The sequence below is a fragment of the Antechinus flavipes genome, chromosome 6 (genome assembly GCF_016432865.1).
Source record: "Antechinus flavipes isolate AdamAnt ecotype Samford, QLD, Australia chromosome 6, AdamAnt_v2, whole genome shotgun sequence".
In the NCBI taxonomy this organism is placed as follows: Eukaryota; Metazoa; Chordata; class Mammalia; order Dasyuromorphia; family Dasyuridae; genus Antechinus; species Antechinus flavipes.
Window position 1 is genome coordinate 164,893,015 of NC_067403.1, and position 25,015 is coordinate 164,918,029.

The 25,015-nt window shown below is 36.7% G+C and overlaps 1 protein-coding gene across 1 annotated transcript in view; it reads left to right on the forward strand.

The window, feature by feature from the left end:
• The first annotated feature begins 1,950 nt into the window (after window positions 1-1,950).
• RASGEF1B (RasGEF domain family member 1B) overlaps window positions 1,951-25,015 on the forward strand; it is a 41,900-nt gene continuing 18,835 nt past the window's right edge. The window contains exons 1-4 of the mRNA XM_051964732.1: window positions 1,951-2,253; window positions 20,085-20,267; window positions 22,902-23,024; window positions 23,868-24,005. Of these exons, the coding sequence (XP_051820692.1) occupies window positions 20,091-20,267; window positions 22,902-23,024; window positions 23,868-24,005 (438 nt within the window). The 5' untranslated portion in view covers window positions 1,951-2,253; window positions 20,085-20,090. The remainder of the gene's footprint in view (window positions 2,254-20,084; window positions 20,268-22,901; window positions 23,025-23,867; window positions 24,006-25,015) is intronic.

The window sequence follows — 25,015 nt, forward strand, 5'->3', positions numbered from 1 at the left end:
ATCGACAGAAGCAGCTACACCCAGAGAAGGAACACTGGGAAATGAGTGTAAACTGTTTGCATTTTTGTTTTTCTTCTCAGGTTATTTTTACCTTCTGAATCCAATTCTTCCTGTGCAACAAGAGAACCGTACAGTTCTGCACACATACATTGTATCTAGGATATACTATGACATATTTAACATGTATAGGACTGCTTGCCATATGGGGAGGAGGTAGAGGGAAGGAGGGGAAAAATCGGAACAGAAGTGAGTGCAAGGATAATGTTGTAAAAAATTACCCATGCATATGTACTGTCAATAAAAAGTTATAATTATTTTTAAAAATGGGTCACATTGAGCCAAACTATCACTCCTAAAAAAAAAAAAAAAAAACTATAACCTGCAAAGCAGATGACAACCTACATTGATAGACAGCTGTTTCCTTATTGGGAGCTCCCCATAACAATAAAGTCACAGGTAAGACCAAAAAAAAAAAAATTGAAAAGGTCCATTTCTCTGCCCCATTTTCCATTTATTCTTCATTTTAAGATTACTTTTGGAGTTGAGATGGCCCTTAAAGACCACCTATTTCACTCTTCTCTCATTCATAAATCAATCATAAGCAATTCAGGCCTATTAGGTACCAGAACTGTGATAAGATTCTCAGAATCTGAGGAAAGTAAGACTTAGGGAAGAAGTCTAGAACAAAGACTCTTTCCAAATGGGAAAAGTAATTTGAAAACAATCATAATTTTAATGGTAGTCTTTCGTGTTCAGTCTTCTAATTTAGAAAAGGGATTTTTGCTTTTGATTCTGAATGATTTATAGAATCCAATCTTTCCAAGCTATTAAGATCAAAGTATTAGCCATTAAAAGAGGAACTAAACCCGAAATCCTCTCCCCCAAATATATATATACACACATACACACACTTATTTATTTTGCGTTTTCGTTTGGAAAAGTACGAGTAAAGTAATAACATTGGGCCACAAGAAATGATGAAATGGACAATTTCAGAAGAAGGCCTTTATAAAATGACGCAGAGGGAAGTGAGCAAAACCGGAACAATTTTATACCATGATAAAAATTGATGTATTGATGAGTAAAATTTTGAAACACTTTAGAACACTATCAATGCAAAAGAATGACAAGAGAAACACACCACTCCCCTCCTGACAGAGAGATGATGAATTTAAAGAATGCAAAAAAGGCCATACATTTTTGAATACGGCTTATATGGAATTTTTTTTTTGCCAGACTATTTAAATACTTAACGTGGTTTATTGTAAAGTTATTGTTTGTTGGGGGATAGGGGATATTGCGAGGGGTAGATTTATTTTTTTTAAACTTGTTAGATGAAAAAAATGAACTAAAAAAGGAAAAAGTTACAGGCAAAGCTACCCTTTGGTTCCAAACTATGCTAATAGATACTGCATTACTCGTCTAGCAGGTCAGCTTAGAGAGTCTATATTTCTTTTCGGGTACACCCAGGCCAGCAAAAACAGCCCGAGGCAGGTATATGGAAGAGGAAGTGCACACCTTCGCTAGCAAACCCAGCAGAAGAGGAGGTGCTTTCGGGATGCCGCAGCTGTCCAGCCCAGCCTCAGCACCCCGGATGGAGCCCAGTCTCCCGGTCTGCTCCAATGCTGGGGCAGGGCAGCAGGCAGAAGGTTTAGGGGGTGGTGTGTGTTAGGGAGAAGCTCCCTCCATTGGCTCGGCTCCGTGGAGGGGCGGGGAGGGGCGGAGTGAGCCGCGGACCTACCGGAAAGGGGGGAGGGGGTGTGCGCGCTTGGACTCCGCGGGGTTGGTGGACAGTCTGGCATCTGGCTCTTGGCCGCTCTTGGCGCGTCCGCCCCCGCGCATTGTTCTCGGGATCGGTGGCTCCGAGTGTCTGCGGCTAACCCTAACCAGGTGCCCCGTACCCGGTCTCTGTGGAGGTCATCTCCCGGGGGAGAAGCGAAAGGAAGGACAGCCTGTGCCTTTCGCTCTAGCTGCTCACTGCGCCCCGGGGGCCGGTGCGAATGGAGGGGCTTTGGAACCAGGTCCCTAAGATTACGGTCGCTTGACACTGCAGTCCGGGATTGAAAAGGAGCAGCAGTGGGTCGAGAAAGGCGGAACGAAGAAGTAAACTGGTTTCTGCCTGGTGAAGAGCGTCACGCCCCCACTCCCTAAAAAAATCCACTCCGAAAAGAGCGGGCGATCAAGCGCGCAGACTGCGGAGCGGGCTGATACTGGTGGGAAGCACTGAGTCATCTGTCTCACCTGGGGTTTAAGGTTGGTTCAACTTTATTTGTTTTATTTCCCATCCCAACAGGTGCCAAGTGCTGCTGGCCTCGACCTAATAGGCAGAAAGCAGCTTTCCGGGGTCTCTCACTCTGATCTTCCCCTCCTTCCCCACTTTGATAGACCGTCCCCCTTTGGGTCCCTGGGACATCCGCACTGTTTTTGTTTGGGCACGACCTTCCCCCTTCTCCCCTTCTCCTCTGCCACCCTCAGCGCAGCTGTCTACCTCTCTCCGTTCTTTCTCCTTGGTGGGTGGTTGTTTAGGTTCGGTTGCGGAAGACTCAAGTGCCATTATCTGGCAGGACAAACAACAATGAAGATGGATAGGTAGTACTAGAGAACCTTGGGAATTGGGAAGCTTCCACTCTGCGTAGCGCTTTTCCCAGGAATTAACTATTTTGTCGATTGTTGGTTTTCGTTTACGAATTCGGGTAGGAGGGAATAGCCAATTTAGAATGTCCATCTCTGACTATAACCTAGAATGTCTTTCTCATCGATTTGGACGTTTGAGGTGTCATGTGTCTCTAAGATGCCTCATAGTTCCAAGGTCTGGAAATGATCTCAGAGACCGGCTAGTTCTTCCCAACTCCTCCCTCCAACACTCTTTACCCTTCTACACACACACACTACATTTTACAATTGAGGAAAACAAGGTAACTCAGTTCCTCGACCAGGGTCACCCAGGTAATAAACATTCTGAGTGGAACTAGAGCCAAGGTCATTCCTTTTAAACTCCAGAGCTAGCGCTGCTGACACTGTATTACGCCACCTCCTATGTGCCTGCTGAAGAATGGCCCGACTGCTAGTAAAAATCTGACTTAACTGTACAGGCAACGTAAACAATGGCTGGTACCAAAGAGAGGTAAGGAATGAAGCCCAGGAACACATGGAGAATCCTTCCAAACTCTAAGACCTAAGCTGGGTGAGTTCAGGTGAACTGCAATTCTGCCCATCTTTTAAAAAAGTCATTTCAACTAGATGCTCTTAAGTGGTGGAAGCAGATCTCGAGAGAGTCCGAAGGAGAGGGCAGTGAGCTGAGTCATGCACTTACTATGCCTTGTGTGTAACATGCCCATCTCCACGGACTCCATTGGCACCTGCACAAAATAGTGTACACACGTACTTACGACTTACGTGCTGTGTATGTCTGTTCTGTGGAGTCCTAGTTTCCAAGGAGCTTATCTACTGTGTGTACATAGAGATTTATTGTTGGATGGGATGTAAAGTGTGTGTGTGACCAGGGTGTTAAAAGGAAAGAAGTGGGGGGATGCTATTGTGTTCACCTTTGGATGGTGATATGTGGAGTCAGATACATTATCAACAAGCAATTTTTCCTACATCCACAAAAATAGTGCTTAGAGCAAAGCATGTGATGATCACACTTGTTCGGAAGCTAGGGGAAGTTGGACTGTGGAGCTATTTGTGTTCAGAGAAACAGGAAATATTCTCAATTGACATAAATAAAAATATTGGAAAAAATGATTGTCATGATTTAGGAGGAAAATGACAAGCAAAAATGTGATTTATAAATTCATGGAATCATAGAGTTGGAAGAGAGCCCAGAGGGTCCCAAGCCAACTCACTACCCTGTGTATGAATTCCTTGGATATCTTGAACCACCTAGAGGCTAGGTTCTCCCCCTCTGAACTCCTACCTCAGAGGCAGTCTATTCATTACTGGAAAGTTCTATTTCAAAGTATTTCTACAATGGACTTGAGTTTCAGAAGCACTTGCTGCTTCTGAGTTTATATCATAATATGAAAGAAGTTGAATCTGGCAGATTTTGAGGGGACATTATTATAAGGTGTCCTCCTATTGATGATTTTAACCTGTGAAAAGGTACAGAGCAAACCTGAGTTCCTAACTATAACCTCTGTGAAGGCTGGGACCTGCTTCTTATTTAAGACACTCTATTTTTAGCAAGCGATGGTTGCTGGCACTGAGAAAGGTTTTTTAATTGAGTTAAGTAAATGTTTCCTTGCATGGTCTAATAACCTTTACTTTAGATTATAAAGCAAAGATCAGGAAAGTGGTCATTGATCAGTACATTTCTTATTCTCTTATTTCCCTTGGATTTGGTGACATTTCTAGTCAATAAGTTTTGAAGCTTCATTGGATTTCTGTTAATTCAGGACTAATATTATTAACTTCTTGGCATTTACTTTCCGCCACATTTTTTCCCATGTCCTTTCCTGTTTTAGTCATTGATCCCATTAGAATGTCATGGTATGCATATTTCCATCATAATTATAAAAGGCATTTATTAAGCTTCATTGAGGTGACAGGTAGTATGTGTAACTTGGAAGAAGGACACAAAGAGACACAAGATCTTATCTAAGAATCTGTGCTACTTGAGACAATAAGCAAAGTACATTGATGTGACCAAAAAAAGAGGAAAAAATGACATAAGTTGAGAATACAATATTTTCAATATTTGACAACAGGAAAAATAGTACAGCTTGATGTGCTTAGTATTCAACCCGAGTCTGTTATCAGGTAGGATAGAGAAAGAAAAAAGGATACTCTCATCTAATGAGATTTCTTATAAAAAATAGGATTTGAATGATAGAAATAGGAAAGATGTTAAGCAGAGGAGGATTTGTAGGAATTGAACCTCTGAGAAGAAATTATTTTCTAATGACTCAACTTTTGTCTAGTTTTTACATTTTACAAAGCACTTTCCTCACAATAACACTTTAAGGAGGGGGTAGTTTCCACTTTAAAGTTGAGGACACTATGTGGGATATGTGTGATCAAAAAGCTCATAAGTGGCCCAGCTGCTAAGTGTCAGAGCTGTTTCCGCCCTGATCTGATTCCAAATTCAGTGCTCTTACCACTGGAGTGCAAAGTCTGAATGGTGTGCAAGTCCCCCTGGTTGAAGGGCTTTAAGGCAGAGTAGGCAGGGTCTGTAACTTGATCCAGAGTACAATGAATGGAAGATATCAGTTGGAGAGTTGGTTGCTTGATTAGTTTTTGGTAGGGTCTTAGGTTAAATGAACCCTGTCTTTTTCATTTGTTTTAAAATTTATGACCTTTCATATAATTAGTGGTTGAATCCAAGAGCCTTCTCTTTCCTTCTACTGTTCTCCCAAATATTTAAAGGATTAATATTCCCCAATTTTGAAATTTTCAAAATGATAGATAAAATAATGATAATATCATGTGATATAGGAATGACAGACAAGAAAAGAAAACACCATACCCACTGAATCAGGCCATTTGACTTTAGGGCCTGGTCAAGCAAGCAAACCATCCAAAAATATTTGCCATCCACTAATTGTGTGAATAAATGACTGAACAACCACAAAAAACATGTGTGAATCTGGGCACAGATCACTTAATTTCTCTTCTTGTTGCTCCCCCTTTCTCTTTGTGAAATTAGTTACTTTGGACTAAATTAGACCCTTCTGGCTTTGTGATCCTGGAATCCAGTTTCCTTGCTGCCAATTCATATTTAAAGGAGTTAGAGTGGGAGTCTTAGGGAACCCTGGTTTGTTTTGGAGAAAAGAGAGAAAGCAATAAACACTAAAAAACATAGTTGTCCAATGACTTTGTAGATGCATTATTTGTTTGGGTTTTTTTTAACTTATTCATTTTTTTTTCAAATTTTATTTATCCAAATACACGTAAAGACAGTTTTCAACATTCACTTTTGTAAAACTTTGTTTTCCAAATTTTTCTGCCTCCTTTATCTCCTCCTTCCCAAAGACAACAAACAATATAATAGAGTTTAAATATGTGCAATTTAAAAAACATTTCCATATTGGCCATGTTGTCCAAGAAAAATCAGATCAAAAGGGAAAAACCTATGAGAAAAAAAACCAAGCAAACAAACATCATTTGTTTTGATTTTAAATGAGTAGAAGAGAACAGAGAAAAGCAAATATATTAATATTTTAATATGAAAGTTAAATATATGTATCAATAATATGTAAAACTTTGGAAACATGCTCTTCTTAGCTGCCTTCCCTCCTCCTGAACCCCCATTTTTCATTCTGTAAATACATTTAAAGAGCATCTCAAAAGTCAGGTTCTTTGGAACCTAATTTTATTTTGGTTCATGAAATGTTGAAAGCATTTAACTTGAGGTGCTCTTCAGAAGACTAACCTAAATTCTTTATTCAGTGATCACTGTTGTTAAATTTAAATATGAAACATAATTTCAGTAATATACTTTATATTTCTCCAATATTTGGATATTATTCAACTGTTCCATGTAGAAGGATTTTTTCTTAGCATTAGATTATTTAAAATATGTCTTAAAATCAGAATTCATTTGGCAAAGCATTACATTGCAGTGTTCTTTTAGAAAAGGAAGAATGTGTGATGTTTGTAAATTTTTATAAAATGTGTGAGAGCATAAAATTTAAGAGAGAGTAAACAGGGACAATTAATCTTTAATTCAAGAACCTTGTTTGGATAATGTATTTTAAACAGGTTTCTCTGTTCTGGCACTATAGTAAGTGTTACATAATACAGTGGAAATAGAAAATTCCACCTGCCACCAAGAGCCATTACTGAATTTTGTTTTCCTAGTATGATGAATAGTCTTTAGAGAAGAATTTGTTTTATCAAAGGGTGTCATCATTGTGTTATTTTTTTTCCACATAACTATTCTGGCTTGAACCTTTCACTGATTTTAACTGTTGTCCTCTGAAGTACTTGGACCCATTTTTAAAAATCAAAAGATAAGTTATTCTCCTGAGAGAATGGAATATTCCACTCTTGTAAAAGATGGCTATCCAGTGAGAACAAAGGGTTAGTGACTGTCCTCACCCAGTGTACTTTCCAAACAATATATCATGTGACTTAATTCTTTCATAAATACTCCTTAAGGGCACAGAAGGCAATTTCAGAACATTTGATAGTGAGATATGATTACTTGTTTTTGCTTTTCTAATTAGCATGTTGCAAGAGTGAAACTCAACATTTTGAAATGATGAGGAGGCAAAGATCCACCTAGTGTAGGAGCCTGGATACTGCAATGAATTTGAAATTGCTTAAGAGATTTTAATCGTCTCCTAGAGTTTGTTAGTTGAACTGAAATAAAGGATTTACTCTTTCTTACATAGGTATGAGGAGTGGAAAGAACAGTTACTTGGAGGCAGAGATAAAGGTTTGAGTCTTGCCTTTTCCACATATATAACTTTGCTTAATTCTTAATCAATCATCAAACATTTACTAAAGCCCTACTATGTGCTGGGAGACAGCTAGATAGTTCACTGGCCTAGAGTCAGGAAGACCTGCAAATTTGGCCTCCAGAGACTTACTAGCTGTCTCTCAACTCAAGTTGTTTTAAACTACTGGATTACTACTTTAGTATTTGCCAAGCAAGCCCGGTGGACAGCATGCTCCACAGGGTCATGAGGTGTTGGTCAGGAAGAATCAGACATGACTGATGACTGAATAACAAGCAAATACTATGTGCTAAGTCTTAAACTGAGGTTACTAATACAAAGAATAAAGGAATTCTTACTCACAAGGAATAGGAGGAAACAATTACATATTGTTACATAAATATAGAATCAGTAAGAAAAGAACAAATGCAAATAGATAAAAAGTAACCAGATATAGGGGTTCGGTGGATAAGAGTGCCAGGCTAAGAATCAAGAAAATCTAAGTTTAAATATTGCCTCACATACTTCCCAGCTGTGTGATCCTGGGGAAGTCACATAACTCTTATTTGCTGCAGTTTCCTTATCTGTGAAATGCACTGGAGAAGGAAATGACAATATCCTTTGATAGAAATACGAAAATATCTGTTTTTGCTATTGGTGAAAATTGCTAATCCTATTGTGGTTGTTTTCTATATGCATCACTAAAGGAAATTCTAAGTGTCAGCAAAAGAATTTAATTAAAATAAAGAATTTTTTTCCCTATCCAGGTTCATGAATCAGGGCTTTTTGGACTCATTACCTCCGATGTATGTCTCACTTGAGTTGTGTCTTTAAGAAAGAGTGAGACTGTGAGATGGAGAGGAGAAAATGAGTGTGTTCCAAGTCTGGAGGATAGCCAGTAGGGGACAGAGTGATAGAAGGTAAAGGGTTGCATTTTGTGCAAGAGAGATCATTTGAACTGGATTGCAGAGTAAGGGAGCAGAAATAATGTCTACTGAAGTTAGAAAGACTAGCTGGGGCCTAATTGTGTGGGAACAGGTAACCAGTGAAGTTGAAATTAAATGGATTGTAAGTTTATTTGTTTTTTTTTTCTGGTATAATGGCTTAAGAGTTGAAAATTACACAACCTTTTAACGTAAATCACCAAGAAAGAAATCAGACCTTCCTTAAAAACTGTAAGGTTTTTGACCCTTGATGGAAACTGCCAATATTATCTGGGAAGGGGGTGAAATTTCAGAAGACCCTCATAAATTTGGAGGAGTTCCCAGAAAGTCAGGCTTAAAAGTTGACCACTCAGTGTTATTTATGCTACTATCATGGTGCATTTCTTTCTTAGAAGATTGACAAGGTATCACATTTCTGCAGTGCACTATATCACCAGTTATCATGGTAAAGGAAATGGGAAAATAGCATCTTTTAGAACTTCAAGTCTTCAAGGGGCTGCCTTTGGATTATGTTAGTCACTGAGTGTAGAGTGCTGGAAAGAACACTGGAGCTGGACTCCAAACTCGATTGCCACCTACTACCTGCTTACTCTTGTGAAACTTGGTTTATTTCCTTTACCATCAATTTCTTCCTGTAAAACTGGGGTTTTCAAATCCATCAGTAAGGTTCCTTCCCAAAATAACGCCTATGAAATAGTAGCAGTCTATTAAAGAATAATTTGACTTTCACTTTTTTTTCCTGATGGAACTGTATAAGCAGATAAAAAGTAACATTCCTTGATATCCTTAATTAGAAATAAAGATGAACAGAGTCCAAAAAAAAAAAAAAAGGAGTATAAGTAGGAGGAAAATTACAAATTACCCAGCAAAATGGTTTGATACTTCAGCAGAAAAGTGATCTCACTATTGTTAAGTCAACAAGCATTTATTAAGTATCTACTATATGCTGAGCAATTAACATACAAAGAAAGGAAAAGAGCTTCCAAAGCTCCAAGGAACTCACAGTTTTTTTTAATTAAAATTTTTTATTTTCAAAACATATTCTTGGATAATTTTTCAACATTGACCCTTGCAAAATGTTCTGATTCCCCTCCCCTTCACCCCATCCCCTCCCCAGATGGCAAATAATCCAATATATGTTAAACAGGATTAAAAAATGTGCTAAATTCAATATATACATATATATTTATAAAGTTATCTTGCACAAAAAATCAGATCAAAAAGGAAAAAATGAGAAAGAAAATAAAATTCAAGTAAACAACAATGAGAAAAGAAGTGCTAATGCTTTGTTGGGAACCACACTCAATTCCCACAGTCCTCTCTGTGGGTGCAGATGGCTCTCTACATCACGAGACCATTGGAACCGGCCTGAATCATCTGAGAGCCATGTCCATCAGGATTGATCATTGTTCAATCTTCTTGTTGCCGTGTACAATGATCTCCTGGTTCTGCTCATTTCACTTAGCATCAGTTCGCATAAGTCTCTCCAGCCCTCTCTCAAATTATCCTGCTCATCATTTCTTATGGAACAATAATATTCCATAACATTCATATACCATAACTTATTCAGCTATTCTTCACCTGATGGGCATCCACTCAGTTTCCAGTTTCCTGACACTACAAAAAGGGCTGCCACAAACATTTTTGCACATGCAGGTCCTTTTCCTTCCTTTAAGATCTCTTTGGGATACAAGCCTAGTAGAAATACTGCTGGCTCAAAGGATATGCATAGTGTGATAACCCTTTGGGCATAGCTCCAAATTGGAGCTCACAATTTAATGGAAGAAGAACATGCAAACTGTAAAAAAAACAAACTACAGACAAAATAAGTTGAGGATGATCTCAGAAGGAAGGCACTAAGATTAAGGACTGGGAAAAGTTTCTTGCAGAAGGTATGTCCATTCCAACCTATTTATGCCTTTTCAGCTACTATTGCTCTACCTTCCTCCTTCCATCAGTTTTCTACTGTCTAACCACAATGGCCAGGAAGGCCTGCTTTGGATCTGTTGGAATCATATCAAAAGCATTGGGTTATCCACTGGTCTCCCTGCCTCTGAGCACATGACCAGCTCACCTTTCTGGTAATACATCTTTCTGACCTACTTTAAGCTAATTCTATTCAAAATATTGCAGACTTCTTATGTCTCTTTTGTACCTCTCCATTGCCTTTTGGACAACCATCTATCCAAGGTAGATGTCTGAAAAAAAGGTCCAAATACTGCTATAAAAGAGCCTTCCCCTAAACTATGCCCCCTCACCAGGTTCCTAATCCTTTTGGAATCTAGCCAGGGAATTAGAAGCTAGCAATTCCAGGATGTTAGGTAGGATTTCTTTCACAAAACAAATATACATTCAAAGTTCAATCATGATACTGAAACTTTGTTCACTCTGTTTCATTCACTACTGTGACTCTTCTAGACCTTTTCCCACAAGTTCCCCCATCTCTTCATCTTTCCCTTCCTGTCTCTCCCCATATTTAAAGGGCTGCTGTGTGGGGTAATGAGTGCCAGATTCAGTTCTTCCTCGGATGATCCCTTTCAACCTCAATTCTATCATCAGTCAGATAGAAATACACCTACCTTACAGGGTTGTAAGAATCAAGGATCAATATAGCTAAAGTATTATATAAATCTCAAAGTACTACATAAGACTGAGTTAATATTGTTATTAGCTGATAACAGCCTTCTTTTTTACTGAGAAAATTAAGGTTTTCTTTAAAAAGTTCCTTCAACCAGACTTCTCATGACTTCATTTATTCTCTTGTCTTTGTCTTAGGAGAAAAGGTTTGCCTGTCTTTTGCTAATCTCTCTGTGCAGGTGCCCTCAATTCCTTGCTGTTTCCCTAGGACCTGGAACCAATAGTCTCAGCTCCTCTAATTCATGAATCTTCCATCTGGCCCTTCCTACTGGTTCCTTCTGATCTGCCTACAGATTTTCAGACATCTAATTCTGAAAGAGGTGGAGGAAGATAGCAAGAAGAGGATCTCCTCTCTTTTCTCTCCTCCCCTTTATGGCCATAATTCTTGAGAAAGTTGATTATGTTTCCTGCCTCAATTTCTTCCCTAATTGACTTTTGAGAAAAAAATGAATGAGGAAAAACCATGTGTAAAACACGTCCAAAGGGCCAGATATGAAGATTTTTCCTTAGGTAACAGAACAGAAAATATAATGTGCATAGATGTCTCTTTGAAATCAATCTTTTCCCCTTGGGAGGGGGGAGGAATGGTAATCCACTCAGTTTTAGAACTTTGTCTGGAAAGAAGCATTTCTAATTGGCAGATAATGGAAAACTCACCTACCACTAAACCTCACTGGACCCAGACCATGCTTCACTTCCAAACCAGATTTCATTAATCTTAGACATCACATAGGGAAAATGTTAGTATTTGGCCCTCAGTAGGTGCTTGGTAACTGCTTTTTTCCCTTTCCATTCATGTTTTCTCAAAGATCATCAGTGACCTTTTATTCTTCACATTCAAAACCTTTTTCAGACTTCATTTTTCTTGACCCATAGTTGAAAAGGACTAAGATGTCCATAAGAAGGAAAATATCCATTAGTCATCTAATCCAAAGAGTCTCTTTTGATGAGTACTCAGTTTCTCATTGTGACTTTAGCATTCTTCAGCGTCCATGAAAGAAAGAGCAAAGGGAAAGCAATCATTCATTTTTTAAAACTTAGTCAGAAGGAATATATCATATAATTAGTATTTTATTTTCTACAGAATTTGACACTACTGACTCTTTCTTTTTAGTAATCCCTTATTCCTTAGCTTCAGATTTACCTTCATTCTGTTTTAGTTTATTTTTTATTTTATTTCTGCATGGTCCTTCTTTATCTCTACCAATTCACTAACTCCTTTCTGGTTCCTTAAGGTAGACACACAATGCCCCCCCCCAAGATGCTCCTGATGGCTCCCTTTTTGCTCTCTTGGTAATTTGGTTTACTCCTATATTACCTAACCCTTCTGTGCAGTTTCCAAATCTCTATATTTAACCTTGATCTCTTCTGGGTTCCAAAGCTACATCTCCAAATGCTAAAAAGACATCTCCTTCAAGATTACCTACCAACTTTATATAAAAAGCTATCTTGATAATACTCTAATATTTTGATTAGAAGCTCTTTTTAAAACCAAAAACTCTTTTAAGCAAAGACTTGAGTTGATGTTCACCAAGACTTTACAGGTAAATAAATTATAAAAAGAGAAAGAATGGGCTAGATTAGAAAACTATGATAATATTATATAGTCAGGGGACATATAGTTATGAAGCACTTTGAGGTTTATAAAGGTCATTCTTCAGCACACTTCTATAAAGTAAATAGAGTAAGTATTATCTTCATTTTATAGATGATGAAATTCAAGTTGGGGATGTTCAATGATTTGTCCATGTTTATAGTTATTGGAAAGGGCCGCTAATGTGGTGCAATGGATAAAATGATGGACCTGGAGTCAAGGAGATTCATTTCCCTGAGTTCAAATTCAGTGTTTGAACCAGGTTAGCTGTGTGACTCTAGCCAAGACACTTAACACTGCCTCAGTTTGTTCATCTGGAAAATGACCTGGAAAAGGAAAGGGGAAAACAACTGTCATGAAAACCCCAAATGGAGTCACAAAAAGTTGAACATGACCAAAATGACTGAACAACAAAAATACATGTTTGAAACTGGTATTTGAACCCAGGTCTTTTTAACTCCTGAAATTCTTAATGCTGAACCCACCCTGGGCAAGCATCTCATCAGAATAAATGTTCTCCCATATTCCTTCCAGCACTGACTAGACTCTACGTGATTTTAGAAAGTATGGACAGGATATTAAAATATACTTTGAATCAGCCCCTGTGTCTCTGTTTTACTCATTCTCTTTTGCAATTTGAATTGCCACCTGAAACCTCCTTTTCTTTCTCTACTGCACCTGCTTGATCATAAATAACATCTTAGTCAGTGATTTAGAAGAAGGCAGCTTTTCATCTTGTTCTTCAGCTTGTCTGAAGCCATTAGGCATGGCTTTCACATCAATCTGTCCTTTGAACCACAAAAAGTTTGCCTCCATCACTCCTGAATCAATCAGGCTGAACCTAGCAAAACAGGGTCTAGGAAGGGCATGATCTCTAGCTTAGGTGACCTTCTGAGACATTGTTTTCTACCTAAGCAAGGAATTTCTCTCCTAAGCTTATCATATTGCTAATCAGAAGGAAAATTGTTTTAGTTATCATGAGGAGAAATTTATAGAAAGATTAATAGGGCCCTTAAAACTAGAAGAACCAGGCATGTCAATTTTTGCAAAAAACAAAATCACAAAACAAAAATCTATAATTTTACTCCGAAATACAAATCTTCATCCTTCTCTCTCTCTTTTCTTTGTCTCTTGGATTTAAAAAAATGTATCAGTTGACACAGAGATCCTTAGGTATTCTTCAATTACAGCCCTATTAGTATCTGAGGGTTTCCTTTGTCATCCTATGAATTTTATGTATTTGAAAATATGATTCTGAGGAGTCCATAGGCTTCCCTAGCCTGCAGAAGGGGGTTCTATGATAGCAGAAATTTAATACAAATAGATGTGTAAGTTTAATATCTTTGTCTAAAAGACAATCAATTTAGTGTTTCCCCTTTTTTGAACTCTATTCAACAAACCTTTCAACCTGGATTCTTGGATGTCTCTTTGTTGGATACTGACATATCTTGGCACCATGGATTTTAATGGATTCATTAACATTTCCTTTATTAACATCCCACCTTACAAATGCCCAGGAAATGTCAAGAATCAGTATTCAGTTTTGCTGGAGCTCTATCTCCTGCCAAAGCCCGGAAAATAAGCATCCTCTGAACCTTTGGATATGGTATGTTCCTTTCCTGTTAATATAGGCAATCTTTGAACTTGGGTTGGAAGGGAGAAAAAAGGGATGGGAAAAGATGTTTTTCTGTTTCTCTTCCCCTCATGAAGACTAACTATAAACAGGCTCTAATAGCTTAAAACTACACTGCAACTTTTGGGACATTGTGTATTAACAATAATAAAGTTTGATTAAATTATATGTTATATATAGGGTTTTGTGGCATGACCTGTGAAGTTAAAAACCATTTAACTGTGGTAAAAAAAAAAAAAATGGGCTCTGGGTTTTAAGTTGTTTACAAACTTTTGAAATACAATCCATTTGTTTGGGGACTAAATATACAAGAATAGCCTCTAGAGTAGTCACTTTGAAAGTAAACCAAATGAAAGATTATCTTTTTGTTATTTGTACAGTACAATTCTCACTTTCTCCAGGAAAGATTAAGTGTTGAATCATTGTGGAAAGTGAGTATTTAACTTGATATTTTGATCCTGTCAAAGAGATCAGGAGTTCTTAACCTAAGATTCATAGACTCCTTGGGGGTTCATAAATATATTTCAGAAAAATTCATGAACTTGGAACTTTTAATATGTTGATAACTATATTTAAATACAGTTCTTTCCTCTGTGATCCTATTGTTTTATTTTATTTTGCTTAAAAACATTATTCTAAGAAGGCCTTCTTAGATTTCACCAGATTAACAAAGGTGTCCTATGACCCAGGAAAAGGTACGAATCACTGATTAAATAGAAAGGTTAGATTTTTTTTTTTTTACTCTAGGGGAAAAAAAAAAGAACTAAATACATTTTTACTCTGGTGTGCCAAAGTTAAGAAAAGAGGTAACAATATTAAAGATGGGACTGAGGGTAGAGAGGGATAGATATTAAAAAGTTTAAAATGGAGGATAAAGCATTTTGAAGGATGAAGAAACAATGATAAAGGAAAGGAATCTAGGCCATTAGGGTATTTACTAATTATGTTACCACAGATGCATCCTGGGAAACCAGAGAAAATACAGTCTTGAGGATATATTTGTGGTGACTTTTTGACAGTATGAATTGCCAGTTTTCTAATGTACTCTATACTTGAAATCTTAAACCACACAAGGCAACATACAAGATTTTTCCAGGGACACACACACAACCATGGCAAAAACCAGACCAAACTTTCTAAGGACTATATTGCTGTAGGCTAAAGAAGTCTCACCTAGTTATTCTCACTTTCTTGTCACCATAATCACTAAAAAATCTCTGATTGTGCTAACATTTAGGAAATAAAGCACCAATCATAGAAACAGAGGCAAGAGAAATCAGAACACCTGAGAAAGGTTTCAAAAACTATGCTAAGATACTCAAAAGATAACATGATAGAGATTCCATAGTCTGGAATTCTACATACTGGTTATATGATATTGGCAAGGAGCTCTGGAAGCAGTTAAATTCCAGATTAAATCTTGATTTTCATTAGTCGAGGGAATTCCTATACCAATGAAATCACAAATCCCTTTACTCCCACCAGAAAAAGTGGGGGAGGGAATGGAGAAAGTCATAGAGAGTCATACCAGAGAGTCATACACCCACATAACATTTAATTCATTGATCTTTAATGAATGTATTAATATAGTTTCTTTTTATGAAAGAAAATTTTGATTCTTGATTTATTTTGATACCTGGAAATTAATATGAAATCTACATTAAAGCATGTTAAACCTAATTATTTCTTTTAAACTTTTATCTTTAAAGAAAAAAAAAAACAGATTTTTAAAAATTCTTTCCAGGATTCTCTTTCCTGATAAAAGTTGTCCTTTTTAATTTTAGGATAAACTACCCGAAGTGTTATTTTCAGTTCTTTGAACATTAATATATTCCACAATAATATTCCTTAAATATTAAAATATTTGTAAACTAGCACCAGGCTGGTATGTATAGGCTCTTAAGTAATACATCTAGGTTTTGTGAGTCTGGATCCATGACAGGAAGAAAAAAGCTTTATTTAAGTGGATATTCTCCAAGATTAGCTAGGTAGTTCAATAGATAGAGGATTAGGCCTAGAACCAGGAATCTCTGCGTTCAAATGCAGCCATGGGTGTTTATTTAGCTATGTGACTGAGCAAATCACTTAACCCCTGTATATCTCAATTTCCTCATCTGAGAAATGAGGAACATACTACACCTATCTTCCAAGATTGTTGAGAGGATCAAATAATTATAAAGCATTTAGCAAAGTTCAGGACAGAAGATACTATATAAATGTTAGCTATTATTATTCTCTTCTATTCACACTATTTATATTCTATAAGTTTATTGCTCTGCCCCCAATTAGACTGTGAACTAATTAAGGACAGGGACTATGTTTTTGCCTCTTTGTACCTTGATTACTTAGCTCAGTGCCTAATCCATAGTAAGCACTTAATAAATGCTTATCTGAATGAATGCTGCTGTTGGTAAAGTTAATACAGCAGCCTTTCATGATCACTACAAGTAAAGGAATCCTTTTACTTGAACAAATAGAAAATAAATTCTCTCTCCTATGTTTTTAAGCAATCTAAGTGTTCAACAATAGAAAAATTATGAAATAATCTATGGCATATTAATGTAATAGAATATTATAATTCAGTTAAAACTCACAAATAGTAATACAAAAATCTTGACGGGGAAAAAGCAGGATTATATGAACGTCATACATAATACATTCCCAAAAGCCATTTCCACTTCCACTCACTAATTTGGCTGTAATGGAAGTCTAGTAGCATAGTAAAGGGATATTCATGGTTGAGAAGGTAGCTGAGTCATGGTTGTGAAGCACAGGAGAAAACTTAAGGGCTTGAAACACAAGCTAACTGAGTACTTTATATATGGGTTAGACCAGAGAGTCACTGAGATCCCTTTAATTTTGTGGTCCTCCTTTATAGGCAACTAATTATTAATAGCATTTAAGGCTTAAAACCATCAGAAGTCAAATTTAAGTAAGAGGAGATTCTACCAGGGATTCTTAGGAAGAAACTGAGACCTCATCACCTTTCCTAATCTTCCTAAATCCTTCCCTATGTAAAGACAGAGCCAATTGCTTAGACCTTTTCTCAAAGTAAAAGCAGTATTTCTTCCAAATAATTTCTAAAAGAGAGCATTGAAAAGACCACAAGATCCAATCTCTTGATTCAATGCATAAAGTTAATTATTCTTTGCCCAGGTTATCTTTCAGATTTAGAATGCTTTCTTTCTCACCTCTGCTTCCTTCAAAGTTCAAGGCAAATACTTCCTTGTATAGGAAGCCTCTCCTAATCCACCCCAGCCCCTCAGCTGCTAGCATTTCCCCTAAAATTATCTTAGGTATATTTTGTATATAACAATAGCAAATAGCATTTGTTCATAAAATATGACCACATATAAAATTACGTAACATATTATATGATAATAAATTATATATTACACCATAATATCATATAATATATAATCACATGTTATTATATTGTGACATAATATAATAATAATAGCATTTATGCAGTATATATGATCTTGGTGACAAATTCAAATAGAAACAACATCCACCAAACTGTAGATAAGGATATCTCTGCAGCCTACATAATGAGTTAGAAAACCACATGATAACATTATGTATGTTCTATTGCATTTTGTTTATTAAATATTTATTTATGATACTAAATATTTTTATAATTAAATATGTATATTACATCTATATGTATGGAATATAATATTTTACATATACGATATAAATATAATGTATATATTATATAATATAATGTATATTGCATCTGTAATTATATGTAATATAATTATAAAATAACAAAATTTAAAAATTAAATATTTTAAAAATATTTCCTAATTACATTTTAATCTGATTTAGGAAGGAGTGTTAAAGGGAACCAAGTATTTAAGGGGTGTGTGTGTGTATGTGTGTGTGTGTGCGCGCCTGTTGTCTCCTCCTATGGAAATTTAAGACTGTACCGTTTTTGTCTGGATGTCCAGGCTTTAGGACAGTGCCTGGAGCATAAGAGGCAATAATGATAATAATATAATTAATTCATCTGAACTGGTTTTCCTTGAAGACACAGAATATACCAAATATTAGATCCCTTGATAGCCCATGTACATACCTGGTAATTTGAACTGAAAATAGAATTCTGGTTTTTAACATTGTATATTATTCAGAATAAAGTTTTTAGCAGTAGTGGATACACACATAGATAGATAGATAGATAGATAGATAGATAGATAGATAGATAGATAGATAGATAGATAGATAGTCTAAGTTCCCATCCACCTCCAAGGGAGGTCTGGGGGTAGGTTTCAGAGTCTATGAACTTCAATTGGGAAGTAATTACATCTTTATTTTCACTAAACTTGGGTTTCCTTTGCAATCCTCTGTGGTTTATTTTGTACATTTAAAAACATTATTTTGAGAAGAGCTAGAATGCCAAAGGGGAGGGGGGAAGTCCATGACACACAAAAAGGTTAAGAACCTTTGGTCTTCGTGTGCTTTGAATTCCTTGCTGTTTCAGATCCTTCGGCTGTTGAAATCATCCCCAGCTGTCCCAACAATGATGACCCGGGGCCAGGCTCCTCCACGTGGGGAAATTCTCACCAAGGACTTGCCTCCCATCAGTGGTCCATTATCTCCTATTGAGTTCCACCCCAGCCTTAGTTAGTAGATGGTCAGGAAGGACAGCCCGCTTAATCTCTGGTCTCCCTTTTTGCTCTTGCTTTATTTTTGTAAAAGAAAAGGTGTAGGGCCGGATCCTGATGGACGTTTTCATCCGCCCATTTGGCCCTCTGCTGCCTGGTTCTGCCCACCCGTGGCACGTGGTCTCACCATTCTGTTCTTTTTACCACTCTCAACCCTCATTTTCTTCTCTGTAGGGAATCAAACCCAGCTTGAACAGATGCAAGGAGTGAATTTTCAGACAAAGTCCCTTGACTTCTCTCCATTTTGATGCAAATCCATTTTGGCAATCTTGAAAGGGGGCGTTAGTACAGGTTGCATTCTCCGTGGAGCAGCCCCCTCCCCAGCTCCTCTGCCCTGCCTCCCCTCCCCACTTCTGGGCCCTGCCCGGCCCAGCCGCGGTGGACAGCTTCCCCACATTGTTTACCTACTCAATCGCCCGGTCTTGTGCGGCTCTGAATGTCTCCATTGTCCAGGCCTGCTGCCAGGAGCAGAGAGTCTGTGCTCTCTTTGGGCAGGGCATTATGTCCTAGGAATCTCACTAATAACTTAATAGCCCTAATTCACCCTGAGCTCTCTCTGAAAAGTGCTTTGTGAGTTTCCAGGCACACAGATGGAGAGAAGCTACTTATCTCAAAGATGTCACATTACTCCTTGTTCCTAAAATAAGATGCCTTCATAGACTGGTGTTGACTGAGGACTGGGGCTTTCAAGAGAGTTTCTTCCCAATAGGATTTGACACAAAGAAGAGAAAATCAGTAGCATCTGGTCTTCCAATGAAGACCAGAGGCATTAAATCTTTTTTGCTGCTAGACATGTAGCATCTGCCCCACTGCATGCATGGACAAATTAATTTTCTCAATTTAGTCTCTCTTTTTTAAAACCAACTAATTTGCCCAAGCAACTAGAAGCTGAATCATTTTAATTGATTTTTTTTTTAAATTTCACGACTGGGAATATACATTTTAAATGGCATCTGCACCATTGGGTTAAATAAATATTTTCTTGTATTTGATTTAGTGAGCTTAAGTTACCAAGGGCATTTATGTGTAGGTTTGTTTGTTTCTTTTTGATAAACTGGAGGAAAAAAATGTTATCTTCCTTGTTCCAATCCCTTATCACACTTAAAACTCATCTTTGGAAGTGCTTTCTCCCTCCCTTCCCATTATTCAGTATGTACTAAGGGTTGTTTTCTCTTTATTGCGTATTACTGATAGTTGTTTTCCTCCCTTCTCTCTATTTGCCTTCAGGAAAAAATGCCTCAGACTCCTCCCTTTGCTGTGATGTTTGACAGCAGTGGATATAACAGGCCCCTGTATCAGTCCAAAGAAGATAGCTGTGAAGGATTGTATTACCATGACAACAATTTGCTATCAGGATCCCTGGAAGCCCTCATCCAGCACTTAGTACCCAGCATAGACTATTATCCTGATGTAAGTATCTGAACCCCTTCTTCTCCCACCTTTCCCCCAAAGATGGGGATAGAGAAACTGCAATGATATCATAGAATTTGAATCCCTATGATTGAGAATTGTGCCACATTCATTCCTGATGATCTAATTCAATACCTTGAGGCTAAATTGGCAATATGTATTTGAGTTAATTTTTTAATTGTATTATTTCATTTTAAAATTATTCATTATTCAAAAATATTTGTTTTTATCTCTCCCACTTCTCTCTACCCCCCAAGAAAGAAACAAAAAACCCTTAACTCACAGAAGTATAATAAAGCAAATTATATAAATCCCCCATGGGTCATGCCTAAAAACATAGCCTTCCCTAAAATCAAGAGGACTGAGTTCAAATTTGGCCTCAGACACTTAACGTTCCTGTGTGACCCTGGACAACTCACTTAACCCCAATTGCCTCAGCGAAAATAAAAATAAATTTTAAAAAATATAGTCTTATTCTGCATGTTGATCCCATCATCTCATTGTCATGAGATTATCATTTTTTAATTTATTTATCAGTCCTCTGGAATCATGGTTGATTATATAGTTGATCAATATCTTTCAAGATTGTTTTTTATAATATTAATGTTATAATATGAAGTGTTCTTCTGGTTTTGCTCATTTCATCCTGTATCAGTTCATCTAAATCGTTCCATGTCACTTTGAAGCTGTATTTTTTACTCATTTCTTTTAGCACAGCAGAATTTTCACAGACGTTACTATATTTCCAATTTGTTTAATTTACTGAAGCTTTTAAAAGACCCCTAGTTCTGTTGTCATGCAAATGGAGGCTCTTCCTGACTCTTGTCAGAATAATCCTTGTACATTCTCTATCTTAAGATTTTGGGGCTTAGACCTGTGGTGTCATTGTTATAGGGAACTTCCAGTGAGAAAGCCCTATCCATGGACAAAACATTTTAGAGAAGTGTCTAATGAATAGTTAAATGGCTTGCCCCTGGGTTATTTGTGTTAGAGATGGGCGAGATTTAAATCTAACTCTATTTCCAAGGTTGTCTATCTCTCTCTCTTTCTCTCTCTCTCTCTCTCTCTCTCTCTCTCTCTCTCTCTCTCTCTCTTTCTTTCTCTTTCTCTCGTTTTTTTCTCTCTCTCTCTCTTTTTTCTCTCTCTCTCTCTTTCTCTCTTTCTCTTTCTTTACATTCATTGATTCTCCTTTGGACTATTACCATTTCATTTCTGTTCATTAAGTCCTAGCATTCTAATGTATGAAATATAATATATGTATCTATTTGGAGACAGAGAGAGAATGGGCTGTATGAAAAGATGGTAACTTTTAGCGTTTAGCATTTAAAAGGTTCAGACTGAAGCCATACTTCATTGGTGATTGTATGGATCTTTGGCCATGAGCCAGCTTTTTTCTCTGGCCCTCTCATTTTTTAGAATTATCCTTAGAATTGGAATGACTTACTGAGAAACTCTTTGTGATTTGTGGGAGGAGGTATTTGGGTAAGGAGAGGCAGGATTATTAAGTCCTCATAAAAAAAAAAAAAAACCACCCACCCACCCCAATTGGACATCTTGGTCATTTTCAATGCTTTTTAAAATGTGATAATCCCTAATAAAAGATTCTGTGAAAAGAATAGCCTTCTTTTTGCTATAATGACTATTGCTAAGCTATGTGTGTTTATGATTTCTTGTAAGGTCTTTTCAGAAATAATACCACATGGTTACTTATAATCAAAAGTAAGAAGGATTTCTTGTTCAATTCCTTAATTGTTTATGAGCTGCTTGAGGGAAAAAATGAAACTCTGTGGGGTTCCTTGGTTCATAGAAATTCTGAAAGGACTGTAACAAACAGTCCTTGCCTCATTACTGGCTTCCAAGGAGACAAGAAGTTTACAGTAAAGTATATAGTGGTATGTTGTACTCAAACTCAGTTCTTGAGCAAACAAATAGATTACTTGACAGACCTGCTTTCAAATGTTCTAGCTCAAGCATTCCTTTCAGTGTGCTGCTGCTCATAGGGTGTGTTGTTTTTTTCTTAAGTTTAAAAGGAGTTAACTTATTATATTGTAATTTTTTAAAAAAGCCCTTGGTGCATGTTGGGTTGGATTTTTAATACAAGTCTGGTGACTTTAGAAGAATGGATGATAGTCACGTTGCCTATTCTCACATCTTCAAGACCAAATACAAATATCTGCTGGATAACCTTAGGACCCAAGCTCTCAACTCTCACCTCCTTTTTAAATGTGATGAGGATTTCTCATGTAATTGTATATTTATTAATTACCTACTGGGTACCAAGCACTGGAGCTACAAAGACAAAAACAAAACTGTCTGGTTCTCAAAAGAGCTTATAGTCTATCCACCTAAGAATATATAGGGAAAGAAAATCCAGTGTTTAAATACAACCCTTAAAGTATATATTGAACTAACTTAGCTGTAATAAAATATGTAATTCCATCACGCACAGTACCTCTTATTCCAGCTTGAATTCTATAGTTAAAAATTCATACCTATATACATGATGTTTATACTATATTGCAAAGTTACTGCTGAATTGATGATAAATTCACTATGTAGGAGACATATATTTTGTCAGGAATGTGAACCTACAATTTCTCTTAATTTATATTTACCTTTTTCTTTTGCCCGCAGAGAACATATATATTTACCTTTCTACTCAGTTCTCGTTTGTTCATGCATCCATTTGAACTAATGGCCAAGGTTTGCCATTTGTGCTTTGAGCACCAGAGGTTAAGTGATCCCACTTTGGACAAGGTAAGGATGAAATCTGGAAATATTAATTCAGTTTTGTTGCCAAGTGTGACAAACACATTTCATAGTGTGACCCTTCTGAACTTTATGTACTATTAACAGAACTTAATTATTTAATTAATAAGAACTTAATAGTTCTTAAGTTAAGTAGACATAGCATGGAATTCATTAAAAGCAAATATTATCTCATTTGATTCTCACAACAACCCAGATGCTATTATTATTCCCATCTTACAGATGAAGAAACTGAGGTGAACAGAGGTTAAGTGACTTGCCCAGAATCACACAGCTAGGAAGTATCTGAAGCTAGATTTGAACTCAAATCTTCCTAGCTCTGGACTTAGCACTATCTTTTGTTCCACCTAGATTCTCCAGTTAATTAAATTAAAATTATTAAAATAGCATTTTATGTAATTAACAAAGTGCTTTTTTACAGCAGCTTCATGAGGTGGGTAGTACAGAAATGTTTGTCCTGTTTCATAGATGAGACAGCTATCATGCCCAATCACACAGCTAGTAAAAGGCAGATCTGAACCACAGTTTGAAGTCCAGAGTTCATTATACCATATTGCATCTCATCATGCGTCTGCATAGATTACAAGGAATGGGTTTTTTTAAAGGGAAGTAAAAAAATGCCTTAGATTGTTTCTGGTTGTATCCCTTTATTTAATTATCCATTTGAGAGTGATATAACAAAGAAAACCATGGAAACATAGACTCATCCTCTAATTTTAGTTTCCTCTCACCTATATTCCCAGCCAACAGAATTTTTATTTACATGATTATTCCTTAGTAGCCTTCTCTGGTGGAAAGCAATGATATGATTTTTCTTTTTTTTCTTTCTAGAGCCAAATTCGAAAAATCGCACCCAAAATTCTTCAACTCCTAACAGAATGGACTGAGACATTTCCATATGATTTTCGAGATGAAAGAATGATGAGGAATTTGAAAGACCTTACTCATCGAATAGCCAATGGAGAGGAGGTTGGTGACCCTAAGTCTGTTAATTTAGCCCAACTAGATCAAAGAAATGTGGGAAATTGTGCTGAATGAGTATGTTGAACTCGATGAGCTATATGGTATAGACAGGAATATCCAGATTTTCACTATAAGCATTTACTCTTCAGTTACTACAATCAGGGCTTGATTTATTGTTTTCTTGATTGTCTAGACTTAAGAAAGTGATGAGAAAATATTAATAATGCAAATTAAAAGTGTGTCATGTGTGTATCCCCAAACTGGTTGTTAAATATTTACTGACTCACTCTTGGGTCTAGATTTTACAGCTCTAGAATGTTTAGTCTCTGCTTTGTTTTTGATCAAGACTTGAAGTATGTCAGAGTTTTGCCTTGTATATCCAGTGGGAAATGATTGTTTAAGGTATTGGGACTGAACCTGAGATTTTATTGGTATAGGAAACTCCCTAGTAAGGAAATTTTTTCTACCATTAAGAGTTGACATCTTCATAACTTAGAGTATCAAAAATCAGCCTAAAGCATTAAAGTTTGCCAATCAGTTTAAAAAAACAAACACACACTATTTTTAAGTGTTTATTATGTGCTAGGCACTGTGCCTAAGTGTCAGTGATTTTTTTTTTAAAAAAGGTAAAAGGCACAGCTTCTTTCAACAAAACTTAAATAGGAGTGAAATAGATAAATCTGGGAATAAGTCAGGGCTAGACAAGCTGTGATTAGTGATGAGGCAAAGGGTGTAGAAGAATTAAGGAAACTTCACTTTCTGAAATATGTAACAGAATAAAAAAGAAAAAGAAAAACTTTAGCAAAATCAACCAACATGGTGGTCAACTATGACAGTGTATAATTAACTTCCCACAGTGCCTCTAACATTGACTACATAAACATTTTTCATCATCATTGTCAATATCTCCTTTTGTTTTCTGCCAATTTTTAAAAATCATATGAATTTTAATATTTTAATTAAAGTATCCATTTGAAAATATTGTAGCATTTAGTATTTAAAAAAAACTCTTGTAA